Consider the following 16,682-nt stretch of genomic DNA (forward strand, 5'->3'; position numbering starts at 1 on the left):
GTTGCATCATATTCACTGTACACTATGTTTGCATATTGTCTTGTGCAAAGGCATGTTCTTGGCTGCTACATTGATCTTGCACATAGGATGAGGAATATTATATAAGTAGTTTTGTTTAGCCTCTGTGTGCTTCAGGTTACTAATTAGAAATAGATGTAACATTACCTACACTGCAAGTATATTGAGGGATTAAATCCAAGGGCTAAGAGTAATGCATAGCAGATAGTATTCAGAACATTTTAAATAGTGTGGTGGTTTGAATCAGATGTCCCTCATAAGCTCATGTGTTTTGAGCACTTGGTTCCCAGCAAGTGGAAATTTTGGTGGTGGAGGCTTGTTGGTGGAGGTGTGTTTCTAGGGGGTGTTAAAACCCTTTGGTAGAATCCGGCTCACTCTCTTGCTGCTTTTCTTTTCTTTTCTTTTTTTTTGGGGGGGGGTTCGAGGTAGGTTCTCACTCTAGCCCAGGCTGACGTGGAATTCACTATGGAGTCTCAGGGTGGCCTCGAACTCACGGCAGTCCTCCTACCTCTGCCTCCCGAGTGCTGGGATTAAAGGCGTGCACCGCCATTCCCGGCTCTTGCTGCTTTTGTTTACCTGCTGAGGAAGAAATTATGTACTGTCTCTGCTCATGCCATGCTTTCCCCTGCAATCATGAAGCTTCCCTTTGAAATTGTAATCCCAAATAAAATGTTTCCTCACATCAGTTGCTTTTGCTCTAGTATTTTTCCCAGCAATAAGAAAGTAACTACAACAATTGGTTTCATTCATATGATGTTATTCTCTCCTCTCGTTGGGTATAACATTTTGTTTTCTCCATTTCAATACATTTTAAATCATTAACATTCATGCTAGTTATTGTTCCCCACAATTTGACTATTAAAAGAGATTCTCATTCATTCATTCATTCTCATTCTCTCCCTCCGTCTATCTGTCTCTTTCCTGGCCTCCTCCTTTTTACTCCCATCCTCCACTGTGTTTATTCGATTTGTTGCATTAAAAGTGGAGCTACATTTAAAGTGATTGATATATAAGTATGGAAACTGAGTTTTGAGTTAATGAGTCAGAGTCTGCCATGAGCAACATGGGTCAGTTAATATTCAGAGGCCATTGTTAATTCAATTACATTGCATATTTCAAAATATAAGACCTAATCGCTACCTCAGGAAACTCATACTCTATAATGGGAAATATAAACTGTCATAAATATTGTAATCAAGGTTTAAACTAACATCTCATGTGGCTGGGAAGATGGCTCAGTAGGTAAAAGTGCTTGCTTGTAAAGCCTGAGGCCCTGATTTTATTCCCCAGTACTCACCTAACGCCAGAGGCACAAAGTAGTGCATACACCTGGAGGTCATTTGTAGGGGCAAGAGGCTCTGTCATGCCTATGCATTCTCATTCTCTCTGCTTATAAGTGTATAAAAATATATTTTTTTTTTACAAAATCTAGTATTTGTGGATAATAAAAACAGTATTAGTTTTGTGGTATTTATAGTTTCTTAAAAGAATTTTGAAGCTGGGCATGGTGGTGCACACCTTTAATCCCAGCACTTGGGATGCAGACATAGGAGAATTGCCATGAGTTCGAGGCCACCCTGAGACTACATAGGGAATGCCAGGTTGGCCTGGGCTAGAGTGAAACCCTACCTCAAAAAAACTAAAACAACAACAAAAGAATTGTGTATTCCAGGAAAGCACTCTACCTTGTCTATAGTGGGGATTGATACAATGCTTCCTTTTTTTTTTTTTTTTTGAGTTGTAATATGGCCAGTCCTTCACAATCTGTGAGCTACATATTCCTGTTTAGGTACAGGTTATAGGTTTAAGTCTCCATGTAGTTTCATTTGTGTAGTTTATATGTAAAAGTACCTTTCTGAGCACCTTTTACTATGGTTTTAAAAGAGAAGAACTAATTTTAGTATTTTCCTCAAATAAATGCTCATTATATAAAGGTCTACTAGGAGGGTGCTTGTGCACAGTTTGTGAAATTTGAGATATTCCAAGCTTAGTGAACATCTGAAAGTGGAGAGGCCTTTCAACTTGGCGGATCAAATTTATTTGTATTTGTGTTCTTGAAAAAAAAAATTCACTGAAGTACTCTAGAGGCAGTCTTTGTAAAGGGATTTAGATTGCAGGATGCATTCTTTTAATGGAAAGGGGGAATTATCACATTTCTCAGTTAAAATGCCCAAGGAGCTTGATCTATGGTGATGTCTTCTCCCATGTTCCTCTCTATACTCTTATTTTTTCCAAATTTTTATTAACATCTTCCATGATTATAAAAAATATCCCAGGGTAATACTTTCCCCTTTGAAATTCCACTGTCCATCATGTCCATTCCCCATCTCAATTAGTCTCTCTTTTATTTTGATGTCATGATCTTTTACTCTTAAGCTGAAATAAGACTCCTGTTGTCATTTATCTGTGCAAGCACTAGTACAGTTACTACTTTGGTTAAAACCATACAAATGTCCCCTCATGTTCTATTGCTAGTTCAGCCATACTTGCCTACAGAAAAGAAAACCTTTATTACACCTTGAGTCGGGATGTATGTCCTCAGGCTAAAGAGATGGCTTAGCAGTTAAGTTGCTTGCCTATGAAGTGTAAAGACCCAGGTTCTAATCCCCATTACCCAAGTAGGATAGATGCACAGGGTGGCACATGTGTGTTGAGTTGTTAGCTAGAGGTCCTGGTGCACTAGTTCTCTGTATCTGTCTGTCTGTCTCTTTCACAAATAAATAAAAATATTTAAAAGAATGTATGTCCTCTATACAAAGTACTTCAGATGAGGTCATAGTTAGAATACTGCTTTTCAATCTGAAGGTATATTACAGGTGTGTGTGTACGTGTGTGTGTGTGTGTGTGTGTGTGTCAAGCTGACTTAGGACTTCTTCAATTATTGAGAACTATGGTTCTGTAGGACTAGGTAATGAATGATAGAACTACCTCTGTATGGTATAGGAAGGGTACAATGCACCCATATATATTTGTAGTATTGATTATGCTATGACATATATCATTTAATTTAATAAAAGCAGAACTAAGCTGGGCGTGGTGGCACATACCTTTAATCCCAACACTTGGGAGGCGAAGGTAGGAGGATCACCAAGAGTTTGAGGCCACCCTGAGACTTCATAGTTAATTCCCGGTTAGCCTGGGCCAGAGTGAAACCCTACCTCTAAAAACAAAAAACAAAAAACAAACAAACAAACAAAAAATCAGTACTAATATATAATGATCCTGGAAGAGAATTCAGTTTAGGAATTTGGTAAAATTCTTAGCTATCATTCTGGTGCTGTAGTATTATTACTTTAGTGCTAAAACTGATGGCAACACAGCAACAGAAATTGTATAAATGTTTAAGTACAACTGTATTTATATTTCAATGAGCTACTGACTATAAATCATTGTCAGTTGCAGAGTAACATTTAACTTCAACCATCCTAGTGCCTAATTGGCCAAACTGTTATCAAACTAAATTGCTCAGCAGTGAGGAAAATAGAAACTTCTATGAAAGCTATTAAATAAGTTTAGAACATCTCAAAAAAATGCAGAACTTAAACTTTCTGTTGCATTAAAAAATGCCTCTCATACACATCGAATGTTATTAGCAAGTTCTATGTGGCTGAGGTGTTTGTTGTACAGATGTAATATATACATCTGTCATTGGCTTTCAGGAATCCCTGTGAAACGGCTTGCTTCTAGTGGTTGGAAACCTTTGTTTGCCACATCAAAGTCAAAGAATTGTAGTAGAGGTTAGCAGCCTATTCATATTTTCTGACTTTATGCACACTCTGATCAATATATTGATATACACATATTGCTGTTGTTTTAAAGTCTAAATGAAAGGGAAAAGTGGCATATTTTCTATTTGATTTTTTTAGACTAAAGTTTCAATGATTCACAATATTTTTTAAAAAATTGAATCCTTTGCTTTGACCTAAATATATGCCGTTGTCATCCTCTTACTTCCTGGGTACTTTTTAGGCAAAGCAATGTGCAGTAGATTTTTTTTTTTTTATAATGAAATGGTGATTATTTCCTATGCACAGTGTTTCAGAAAGCCTGGTATAGTTGCTGCTTTGTTATCAATTTTTATTCTTCATTGTTTATTAAAAAAAATGCAGAGTCCATTTTGAAAAGCACAGAATTTGAAGAAATTTGTTATCTATCTGTACAACCACTTTGACTAATATCATACCAATGTCAAGCATTAAATTGCCGTTAATTCATTATGGTAGTCTAATGTGGTATTTTTTTTTTGGCAGCATGTTTTCTTTTATTTTGACAGGGTTTCTTTCACTATCTCAAAGGGGGATTCTTTAACCAAATAAAATCAGAGTCAATACGTGAAAACAAAAACAAAATTGTTTGCTTAAAGAACACCGTGGAGTAACAGCTTTTAAACAGAGCCATTACTATTTGAGGTTTAGAATCTGAAGCCCACTTGAAAAGAATCAAAGTTTTGCAATTTTAGTAATTTTTGTTAATACTAAATTCCTTTATAAAACCCTTTGTAAGTTTATGGAAAATTGAATCATTTTGGCTTATAATACCATCACATTTGTGTAAGCTTCTAAGCCTTAAGCATTTGCTATAATATGTGGTTATTTCAAAAGTTCCTCTTGTATGAGTCTAGAGAAGCTGCTTGGATTTCCATAGGGAGAGTATTTGGAAACTATTGAGTTCATATTTCTCAAGCACTAAACAACTGCTATGCAAGAACTTTCAGATTTGACTTATTCCTGAATAACAGATTGTTGGCAATATCAGGAATATCAGCTAAAAGCAGTGAAAATGAAATTAACTTAAATTGTTGGCTCACTTTTATGTATATTTCCTATAAAAAGTATGTTTAATAATACTGTATTCAAAATTCAGATATAATCTTCAGTCTTAGGTGATTTATGCTCTTGAAGTTTTAAAAGTGTGAATCATTTTGTTTTGTCAGATTAATTTTGCAGCTACATCAGAAAGGAAAATGATGTGGTTATTTATAAAAGCTACCTGAAGTAGATACATGGCGAGTCATTGTGAGGTGAAGTATCTCCAGAGTGGTAATCATAGCCATTTAGAGGTTATTTGTGTGTTGTAAAGATAGTAATCACAACAACATATATTTAAATTACTCTATTTAATACAAACAACAATCATATGTCTGGGTGCATTCCTTCAATAACAAGTGTAATTTTAAACAAAATTACATGTACTAACTGCCTTCCCTATTCCTACTTCTACCATCCCCACCTAAGCTCTTATCAATACAACTGGATCATTTTCACTCTCTCTGACTGCTAGCTCCCATTCCATCAACCATTACAGATATGATTGCTTATTATTTGCCAGAAACCATGCAAAATTTCCAAGGACATGGTGTGGATAAAGAGAGATGAGACCTACTCCTCCATTGGGTGTGATTTTGCATCTCTGTAGTTTCACAGGTTGAGATAGGAAAATTGTGAGTTTTAGGCCACCTTGAGCTATATAGCAAGGCTATCTGAAAACAACAGTGGCACACAGGGAGAAGAGAAAGGGAGATCGAGATCTAGTTCTTACTATATTGACTTCATGACTTTTAGTGAAGGCCACTACTGAAAATTAATTATAAATGTGTTGCAAGGTGGGTAGGTTAGTCACCATGGCATAAGAGGACTGTAACCACTGCTAGGAGCAGGGGGATATCCTGTTGAAGAAGAAAGGAAGGTGGTCTGGAGTGGGGTAGCATGAACACCACTAAGTAGGGCTCTTAAGCATTTCTATACTGTAAACTACTTTTTCTTTTATTTTTTTTCAGACAACTTCCATAAATATAGACAATATATCATGATAATAATCCTGTTCCATCCCCCTTTTCTCTCCTAAATCCCTCCCCCACCGAATCATATTTTTTCTTTCTAACTAGTCTCTCTCATATTTTATACATGTCTTATGTTTACCATTCTAAGTCTGAAAATTACTCTTAAATACAGATTTCACAATGTGGATCTGGTTTTTAAAGCAAGAGGTATAGTTAGAACTAAGTGCTAATCAAAATACTAATGCAGGGGACTGGGGAAAAGTACCAATGTGTAAAGTGCTTGCTGTGCATGCATGAAGACCTAGCCATGGATTCCCAGAACTCACAGAATGCCAAAATGTTGTGTCTATAATCACAGCAAAGAGACAAAGAATCCATGAAGCTTGCTGGCTATGTTTAGCAAGAGACCCTATTTCAGTAAATAAGGTGGTGGAGAATGATAGAAGGAGATATATATACACATACGTGTGTGTGTGTGTGTGTGTGTGTGTGTGATATGTATATATGTCCACATATAAACATACACACATGCACACCATGTATGTGTATACTCATGCTAAAATGCTGCTAATGCAAAATAGGACATTGCTTTCATCTACATTGCATTATTGTGAGAATTTAATCAAGGCAATGCATGCAAAGCTTTTACCATAGTGTCTGGCACATAATAAATACTCAGTAAATGGCAACTGCTATTTACTTAGGAAAACACCAAACTTGTGGATCTCTGTAATCTTCTCATAAGACTTTGATTCCTTCTCTTGTCAATCCTGAAGATTAGCAGTCCACAACACTTCTCTTTAATTTTAAAACCTGAAAGTTCTGAAAATGGGATTATTGCAGTTAGGTTCACATTGTTGGCAGAAAATACCTGACCAAGAGTAGCTTGTGGGGAAAATAAAATGCTTTATTTTGGTTTACAGACTTGAGGGGAAGCTCCATGATGGCAGGGGAAAATGATGGCATGAACAGAGGGTGGACATACTTCCTGGCCAACATCAGATGGACAACAGCAATAGGAGAGTGTGCCAAACACTGGCAAGTGGAAGTTGGCCATAATACCCATATCCCTGCCCTCAACAATGCACTGCCTTCAGGAGACTTTAATTGCCAAATTGCCACCAGCTAAGGACCTAGAATTCAGAACACATAGGTTTATGGGGGTCACTTGAATCAAACCACCACAGGGCTTTTATAATATTGCTGCAAACTCTACCTACTTGAGGCTGTGTGTATATGTTATTTATCCTGTTTATGGAGCATTCATGTTTCACTGCTAAACTTAAATGCTTTTGAGTCAGCATGCTGCTGCTGGTCTTGCTGGGTGTGTTTTGTTATTTATGGTGGATATACTATATTACTTTCTAGCATATGAAACATGCTGAATTCCAAACACACCTGGCTTCAGCAGTTCCAGATAAGATTGTGGATCTGTGCCATCCACAATCAGCTTTCTAAAACAGTACCTTCCAGTGTCTGTGAAAATAAGGAGATAATAAAGACCCCTCAGAGTATGACAAATTTTTTGGACTATTTCTTGTGGTTTTCAAGACTGCTTCTAATATGACCCAAATCTCTATATTCAAAATTCAATATCCTTACATTTGAATCCTTTGTTTCATAAGGCCACCCCCTACCAACTTTTCTGAAGTAAAGTATGAGTGCTGCTGCTTTTGTCTGACTTTCTTTTCCCTCTTTCTAGCTATCCCCATAGGAAATTAGGGCAGAATTCTTAGCATAGTTTCTCATTCAAACTATACTTATCTCTTTCCACTCTGAATTCTTACTGTACTTTGTGAATTTATTTACCAAATTTTTGAGTAGGTATTATTCTCCAGCTCTTGTTCTAAGTGTCAGCAATGAGATAGATAGTAAAACATTTAAGATCTCTGCTCTGAGGGACCTTGTTTTCTAGACTCTGTAATACAAGCATGTAAATAGTGAACAAGGCAATTTCAGATAGTGGTTAATGCTGTGAAGATAATATGACCCAGACAATGTGCTAGAGGAAAAGAGAAGCTTCGTACTGCAGGGCCTCATAGCTTAGCATTTAATTTTCTACTTGGATCAATGTTGATTGTTTTCATTCCCTGGTTAGATTGTACATGCCTTAAGGGAAAGAATCCTATCTTACACTTCTGTGTGCCATAAAGTTCTGGCTCTATAGTAATGGGTACTTGATGAATGCTTGGTTGGTTCATTCATTTTGTTGTTAACAGAGAAGATAAATTTTTATTTATTAAATATTGATTACCATTTGACTAACTCATTGATCTAAATGTGTCGGTAATGTACAAAGCACTCCTGTGGCTTGAAATATCTATATTTACATGAGGCTAACTTTTCCATTCCTATCCTTTTTTATTTACATTCTGAGAAGGAAGGACTTTCATATGCACACATTTTTTACATCTGCAGTGGTTTAGTGCACACCACACAAATATGATTTCTATGCCTCTAAAGGAAGCTTTTCTTCTTCAGAAGTTGGATTATTCCTGCAATTGTTTTTATTTAATTCAGGTTTTAAGCATCTTCCTCCAATTCATTATTACGGACTCTGCTGAGACCTAAGCTGCATGCATATATTTTCTGAGCCATGTACCCCTATTCTCAGATGGATCATGCCTGTAAAATAGAAGAGACTTCTGGATTCTCTATATTATTTAGGGTTATGGCAAACCAATTCATTTAGGATTGAGAATGTCTTGTTAGGACACCTTAACAAAAGTCATGCACTGAAGTGACAGTCTTTTGCTTCATGAATAAGACTGAAGCCCTGAACTTCACTGTCATGTTTGATCTCTTGTATATCAATGTCTTTTTTAATAGATTGGAGGAATATCTGAAAAGGAACATCTGAAAAGGAATGTTTCTTCACAGAAATATGGTAGAAAGAATTTTGATTTGTAATAGCAAAATCTCTATACACTTAAAATTTGAGGATTTGATTTAACAGTGCTTTTGTGGTGGGTGTTCATACCTATAAAAATATAAATGTATTTTAGTACTGAAATAATTAAGTGGGTAGTGTGTGATGTTAACATAGCAAAGTAAGGTGGATATTTGGCATGTAACTTCATTTTCTCAGCTATTAGGCTTTTGAGTTTTGAGGACATAGCTAAGTCTATTTCAACTTGCAGTGCCTAGCACACTGCTAGTTGCTCTAGCATGCTTTCATAAAGTGCTAATTGTGATGGAGGACCACAGTGCCCAAGAAAATGTATTGGTGTCTGAAAATTACCCTTTATGTTCAAAAGGAGATGAAAAAATGTTTGGGGTCAATGGTAAATACAGAGAGTCAATAGTCCCATGATCTCGAAATCCAAATTTATTTTCTTGTGGCATTTTAAAACAAAACTTTACATCGAGCTTAGTTCTAAAAATTATATCATAGAGAAATTCCTTGGTAAAATAAACACAATTGAGAGATGCTCAGCTAACATAAACTCTCTTTGAAGCATTTCAATGATTGCACAGCATGTTCAGGTTTCTTACCAGGCAGTTGCATGACCAGGAATTGTTGATTTGTCTTACTGGTTTTGATAGTAGAGAGTATGGGATCTAAAAGTTTGAGGGTATACTTTTGTATAATAACTGTTGCCACTGATAAAAATAGGTATGTTACAGATGTGTATCTAGAAAAACCAAGCTCTGCACAGATCAGTGGCTGATATTGATCAGCTTTCTCAAGGTCTTTCTTACATGGAAGTTATTTAGAGGCTATAGTAGAATACTACTTTATCAGAGTGTATTAGTTTATCATTGCTGCACTAAATACCTTATCGGAAGCATCCTAAGAAAGGAAAGGGTTTGTTTTGGGTTACAATTTTATGGGGAAGTTTCATCCTGGAACAGAAAGTATTGCAGGAATAGACAGCTGGTATAACATCTTTACATCAGTATGGTGGAAGTAGGAAGCTCAAAATCACTTTTCTGGGCTGGACTATAAAACACCAAAGCCCATGTTACTGGTACCTTCTCTTTTTCTGGGATAAACAACCTACCAGAAGCAGGTTATGGGAGGAAATGATTTATTTTAGGCTTACAGTTTGTAGGGGAAGTTTCATTGTACAGAAAGAGGCTGGCTCATTTCATCATACATCCAGTGGAAAGAAAGAACAAATATCCAGAGCTTGAGCTGGCTGTGAACACATGGTAGGGCTGGATTCCTGATGCCCCCACCCCAGTCACACACTTCAGGACTAAGTAGGAAGCCTAATCAAAAATCTGTGAGGGACATTTTCATTCAAGCCACAACACACAGCTCTAAGGATCTTTTTTTTTTTAAGATCTTTTGTCTTTTCTATCATCTTCATACCTACTTGATACCATCTTTTTCTTTATTTTTAAAATTATTTATTTATTTATTTATTAGACAGAGAGAGAGAGAGAATGGGTGCACCAGGGCTTCCAGCTACTGTGAACGAACTCCAGATATGTTCGCCTCCTTGTGCATCTGGCTAACATGGGTCCTGGGGAATTGAACCAGGGTCCTTTGGCTTTGCAGGTAAACGCCTTAACTGCCAAGCCATCCCTCCAGCCCATCTAAGGTTCTTTTTTATTGTGATTGTTCACTTCATTCTTCTCATCTCTAACTGAAGTCTGACCCTATATAGAAAGAAAACATGGTTGAATTGTTTACTATTGTGTTCTTGATTCCCAGCATTGACCAGGTGCGTAGTGTACACTCAAATATTTCTTTTATTGAGCAAAATGTGTCTTTGTCTGCTTATTGCCTTCACTCTTTTGGAGAGCAGAATACTTTAAAGTTGGGTGAATAACTGAACTTTCATCTTTGCTGTAATGGCCAACGTAGTGATTTTGTTTAAAAGAGAAGAAAATTGTCATACTATGAGTTTTTCTGTTGACAATGAGACTCTTGAATTAGATCCAATTTAGCTGTCCAATTTCTGTAGTGGTAGAGTAATTGCACAATGTTTACAAAGCACTGTATTACCATGAAACATTAGCCAAAAGAGAGTTGAATCTTTACATTTTGCTGCTTTTGTTAATTTCTCCCTGATTGAGAAAATTAAAACTTAATTTTCTTGCAATAATGATTCTTTGCATTGCAATGAGAACTTCAGCATTAGAGTTTATAACTAAGTCAGCCATTTTTCTTGTTTTTAAGAGGTTGAGACTTTAGAACAATACTTATACAATTATACAACACTCATATACTGTACTGTTATATTTAATATAGTTGGTCATAAATGAAGTTTAATAAACTCTCATTGCATAGCTAACGCAAAATTTGATTCCTTTTTCATAGTTGATTTTTTAAAAAAATTTTTATTTATGTATTTGAGAGCGACAGACACAGAGAGAAAGACAGATAGAGGGAGAGAGAATGGGCGCACCAGGGCTTCCAGCTCTGCAAACGAACTCCAGACGCGTGCGCCCCCTTGTGCATCTGGCTAACGTGGGTCCTGGGGAAGTGAGCCTCGAACCAGGGTCCTTAGGCTTCACAGGCAAGCGCTTAACCGCTAAGCCATCTCTCCAGCCCCTTCATAGTTGATCTTAATAAAAATATATGCTCACTATGTTTATTGATGTAATATGTCCTCATCATAATGACTATTAACATTAGATTTGCATGATAAAAAATTTACTAAAATAACTTTAATCAGTGCTTTTAATTCAAGGGTGTGATTCTAAGTTTTGGGGTCACTTTAGTCATTTGGTGTTATTATTTTTTAATTCCATGTATAAGCTTTATAGTTTCTACACAGTAATAATGCACATGTTTACTTCTGTACAGTTTGAGGGAGGATATATATTATATTCAAATCTGATTTGAGAATGTATCCCTGAAGATTATTATATATGAAATAATATTTTACTTATTTAAAAAATATGTTTTTCTGTGTTCACTGTCTAGAGTCTCTCACACTTACTATTACTGAGCTATAATGCAGTCCTGAAAGTGAACCTTAATACAGTCACTTTCAAATGTGTTTAAAGATTTAAAGATCAGTTCATATAAAAATGATTGATTTAACCTTATGAAAAAGCAGCTTTTTATAGTTCTTTGAAGTCTTATTTTTAGGTGTAATTTTTGCTGGTGAGATGGAGTGTTCTTGTGCCTTTTTTTTTTTAAATATGTATTTGAGAGAGAGAGAGAGAGAGAGAAAGAGAGAGTGTATGTGTTGGGGGCCCTTTTTCCTCTGCTCATGAACTCCAGATCTCTGCAGTACTTTGTGCATCTGGTTTTATGTGGGTACTGGGAAATGAAACCCAGGCTGTAGGTTTGGCAAGCAGCACCTTTAACAACTGAAACAAATGAGCCATCTCTTCAACCCTAGGGAATTTTGTTTTTTTCTTTCTCATTCTTTTTTCTTTTCTTTTTCTTTTTTTTGTTTTTTTGTTTTTTGTTTCTTTGAGGTAGGGTCTCACTCTAGCCCAGGCTAACCTGGAATTCACTATGTAGTCTTAGGCTGGCCTTGAACTCACAATGATTGTCCTACCTCTGCCTCCCAAGTGCTGGGATTAAAGGTGTGCATCACCACACCTGCTTGCCTTTTTTGATTCATCCCTAAAGCCAATAGTGTGGAAGAAGAACATTTGCTTTGTACTGTAGATCATTTAATTGCAACTCATGCGGTGATTTCAGTGCATTTTTAATATGCATTGGCCAAAAATCACAAGTTCTGAAAGCCATTCTGTTCATGTTTGTTTAATGATTTTCCTTTTTGATAGAATGTGTTGGCCAATATTTTCCCAAACAATTATAATGAAAGTTTCAAAATAATGCTATATTTATGAAAGATGTTAGTTTGAAAACAGATTTTTAATGAGGGAAATATTTAAGAAAACAGCCATATTAGATTAAATGTGCAAATTCATACAGAATATATACTCTGTAGTGGAATGAAGTTTATAAATTATGAAATCAAGAACAGAAACTTTTATGGCTCTCTATCACAAGTAATTGGGATAATTTTTTACATGAATATAATTTGCTGTATGCCGTGGGGATACTCTTTCATTCTTGAAAATAACTAGTAGTGAAAAAATCTTTCAGCATAAAAAAGCATGGTCCTTTTTCAGTATTTTTTGCCATTGTTCCACATTTGCATTATCAATATCAACTGTAAAATTATTTTGTTTATTAATTTTTATGCGTATGTGTGTGTGTGTGTGTGTGTGTGTGTGTGTGTGTGTGTGTGGTGTGGTATGCCTGAATGTGTATGTATATGTTCATATCTGTATAGACACATGTTTGTGTCCAGGTACATTTGTGTGTGGGTACATGTTGAAGCCAAAGGTTGAAACTGAGTGTCTTCATCAATTGCTCTCTACTTTATTTTTTAAACAAGGCTTCTCACTGAACCTAGAGCTCACAGACTTGGTTAGACTAGTCCAGTAAGACCCAAGTTCCACTTGTCTCCACCTCCCCAGCACTGGGATTATATGTGCTGTCAACTCTGGTTTTATGTGAGTGCTGTAGATTTAAACTGAGGCTCTCATGTTTGTGTGCAAAGCATTTTACTCATTGAGTCATCTCCCTCATCCCTCTGTAGTTAAGCTTTAAATTCAATAGGAACTTTAGAAATAGAAATATATCTAGTAAAATGAACATTACAGGTAAAGTAACAGCTGAGACACAAATAGGAAACCTTGGGGCATGCCATGGAGAAAGGATTTATTTATTTATTTATTTATTTTGTTTTCTGTAGCACAGGGTGTTATTATGGAAGAAATACAAAGTGGCCCAGAGCCAGTCATACACGGAGTGAATGCTTCAAGGATACTAGTCCTAGTCCTTGGAGGTCATCTAGAGGTACTAAATATTTATGAATAGTAGTATGATGGTTATTCATACTAATTACTGAGCTTCAATATACCAAGCACTGCTCTAGGCATTAGGGACATACCAAAACCAGAGAAGAATCCCTGTCCTTGTAGAGCTATATCATTACTGGACAAAAAAGACAGTAAAGGGATGGAGATATAGCTCAGTATTAGAGCAATTGCCTAGTATGTGCAAGGCCCTGGGATCCATCTCCAGTACTACAGAAAACAGAAGAGTTGAAAGTCCAACATTCAATAAATAATAAATTATAGATTATGTTTGTTTGCCAAGTCTTAGTTGAAAGCAATAATAAGGAATGTGTGAAGGAGGTTATGTTTCATTAGAATAGCACTAACATAGTAAGCCTCACAGCAAAAAAATCTTGCTATGGGAGGTGAGGGAGTAAGTTTTATAGATAATAGAAATAAACATTGTAGGCAGACGGTAGAGCCAGTTCCTGAAGCTCATTACCTTTAGAGGAAGCAGTGAGGTGGGTGATGTGACTGGAGCTGGATAAATGAAAGGAAAGCAGTAGAAGATAATTCAGAGGTATCTTGTAGCCATTGCCAATGACTTTGACTTGCACTCGAAGGGAAAATAAATTCATTGCAGTTTTGAGCTAGGGAGTGACATGACCTGACTGGTTTCACAGCATAAGTTTGCTGCTCTTTTCAAAATGAACTGTAGGATAGTCAACGTGGAAGCAAGGAGGCAGGCTTGGAGGTTGCTTCAGAAATCTAGGTAAGAGCTGATTGTGGCTTGAAGTAGATTGTTCTGTGGGCTGGAGAAATTTTGAGATGAACCTGGAGAGATAACTGCTTGGCTATTAGAAATGAAGGAGGGGACTGAGGTATTATAGAAGACATATATGGTCCCCCATCATTTGTAAAATGATGTGCTAAACTGAGATTATCACACATTCTAATTGTTCATGTGTTTTAAGATGGACAAAAGTGTGCTAATTTAGTTGTGTACGTGTGTTCAGTTGACACACTGATTTGAACGTTTCTGATATATATAGACCTTAAATTAAAAATTTGGCTAAAGCAAATTGTTTTGCCCTCTAATTTGTATTAACACTAAAGGATCAGAAGAAAAGCACAGTGGGAGTTGCTTAAAGAATTACATAATCTGTCTTAGACACCCATGAGGCAGGCCTACATCAGATGGTGGCAGGCTTACGTCGAGTGCCTCTGATTCTTTGACATTTCTGTCTGTTTTGCAAAAATTGTGATGCTTATCACTGTGCATAAAAGTTTTCTGTAAAAGTCATGAGGAAAACTAAAAAGGAAATGGTATATAAAGTTCCAGGGTGAATTTACATTTTAAAATGGCTTCAGTGCTTCAGTTATAATATAAATAATTTCTCTTCTTATTTTTTCCATGGCAGTAAAGACTGATTGGTTTTTGTGATGAAGATGTAGTATAGAGATTAGAAATTGTGAATTGAAAGTAGAAAAGGAGCTACACATACAATAGTAGATTTATCACTGCAGTCCAGAGAAGGATGTTTGTTAACAGCATAGAGTTGGTGCCACTGGAAGACAGTTTCCTGAGAGCCTATGACCAAGTGATTTTGACGTTTTGAGAGCTCATAATGGATGGAATAATTCAAATTCTGAATAAGTATGGTTCTTTCCTAAACGTCTCCTCATAGAGATTTCAGTGTATAATTATAATGGAGATCCTAGAAGAACATAACATCTAATGATTGCTTAGGAATCTTACTTTGTTTAAATATATACTTTGGTGTTTGTACAATGATGAAATTGTTTAATACCTCAGATCATACATTGTTAAATGTTGCATGATTGTTATATTGTGACAACACTAGTTCATACTGTACATTATTGCAAGATTTTGAAGTACCTTCCGGATCCTAGAAGATTACTGAATTGTTAGATAGTATTTTAGTTTTTTGTTGCTTTCTAATTTAAGTATTGGAGCCTATATGTGACATTTTATCTATTGTACATTTGCTTTTAAAAAATTTGTTTCCTTAAAACATGATTTGAAAACAGAACCTATGAGGCTGTGATTTCATTGATTCTTTGATAATATTTGTATACTGTGGCTGTGATATCTGAACCAGATGTGGCTTTTGGGTCTTGGGAGCAATATTTGAAAATAAGTAGATATCCCTTCCTTTAACCAAGCCTTCATTTGTAATTAATAAAACATATACTTTTCTAATGGACATATTGCTTGTATATTAAACTTTTTCATTCCTTTGACTATTCACAGTTGATAAAAGATGAAAATCATGTAATTATTTTTTTCTTGTTAATTTATTAATTTCTCTTATCTGACTGGTATTTCTTCTGTTTGTTTCCTTTTGATTTAAATAGAACATTCAAATAAAAACTCTGGCAGATGATGTGGTAAGGTGGACACAGTAGCATGTTATTATATTACTTATGCATGTTACTTTATTAAAGTAGGTGGACATTAAAGCATTGATATATGTAAGATATAAAATGTCTAGTTATTGACAGAATAAAGAGAATGGAATAATTATCAACATGTTATTTCTCATTATTAAATATTAATATAAACAATTGTAGCCAGGTATAGTTGCACATGCCTATCATACTATTACTCAGGAGGCTGAGGCAGGAGAATTGCTGCAAGTCCAAGGCCCCTCTACATTACATAGTAGTAGGCTATCCAGGGGTATGTAGTGAGACCCCATGTGAAAAAGAAAAAGCAAACAATAATTCATAAAAATTGTGTGAAATCACAACATTTTATCATCTTGAGCTATACTATAAGCACTTTTAAAAATTTTGGGCATAAAATCTAGATTATAGAAAACATGGACAATTTCTTCTTTTGATAACCAAATATGTTTTGAATATATTAAGTACTGATATTTATTAGACATGTGCAACTAAATTTAAAAGCCTTAAATATTTTCAAGCTGAGTCTACCCTAGTAATACTTATTAAACGTTACAAGCTCAAATTTAAATGTGTTCTTTTATGGCTAAATTTTCATAAATAGTATTTTAAGAAATGTCAGGGTTTTTTTTTCTGTGTGTACTTACTATCAACAAATAATGTAAAATAGTGCTACACAGCTCTAAGGAAA

The 16,682-nt window shown here is 35.6% G+C and overlaps 1 protein-coding gene across 2 annotated transcripts in view; it reads left to right on the top strand.

Moving 5' to 3' along the window:
- The window catches only part of Diaph2 (diaphanous related formin 2), a 915,994-nt gene that overhangs the window by 40,567 nt on the left and 858,745 nt on the right, over window positions 1-16,682 (top strand). The window contains exon 2 of one of the 2 annotated variants that reach the window (XM_045140096.1): window positions 15,941-15,973. The exons of the other annotated variant lie outside the window; for it this stretch is intronic. Within the exon in view, the coding sequence (XP_044996031.1) occupies window positions 15,941-15,973 (33 nt within the window). The remainder of the gene's footprint in view (window positions 1-15,940; window positions 15,974-16,682) is intronic. 2 annotated transcript variants of the gene reach the window in all.

The sequence above is a fragment of the Jaculus jaculus genome, chromosome X, assembly GCF_020740685.1.
Source record: "Jaculus jaculus isolate mJacJac1 chromosome X, mJacJac1.mat.Y.cur, whole genome shotgun sequence".
NCBI classification, from domain to species: domain Eukaryota; kingdom Metazoa; phylum Chordata; class Mammalia; order Rodentia; family Dipodidae; genus Jaculus; species Jaculus jaculus.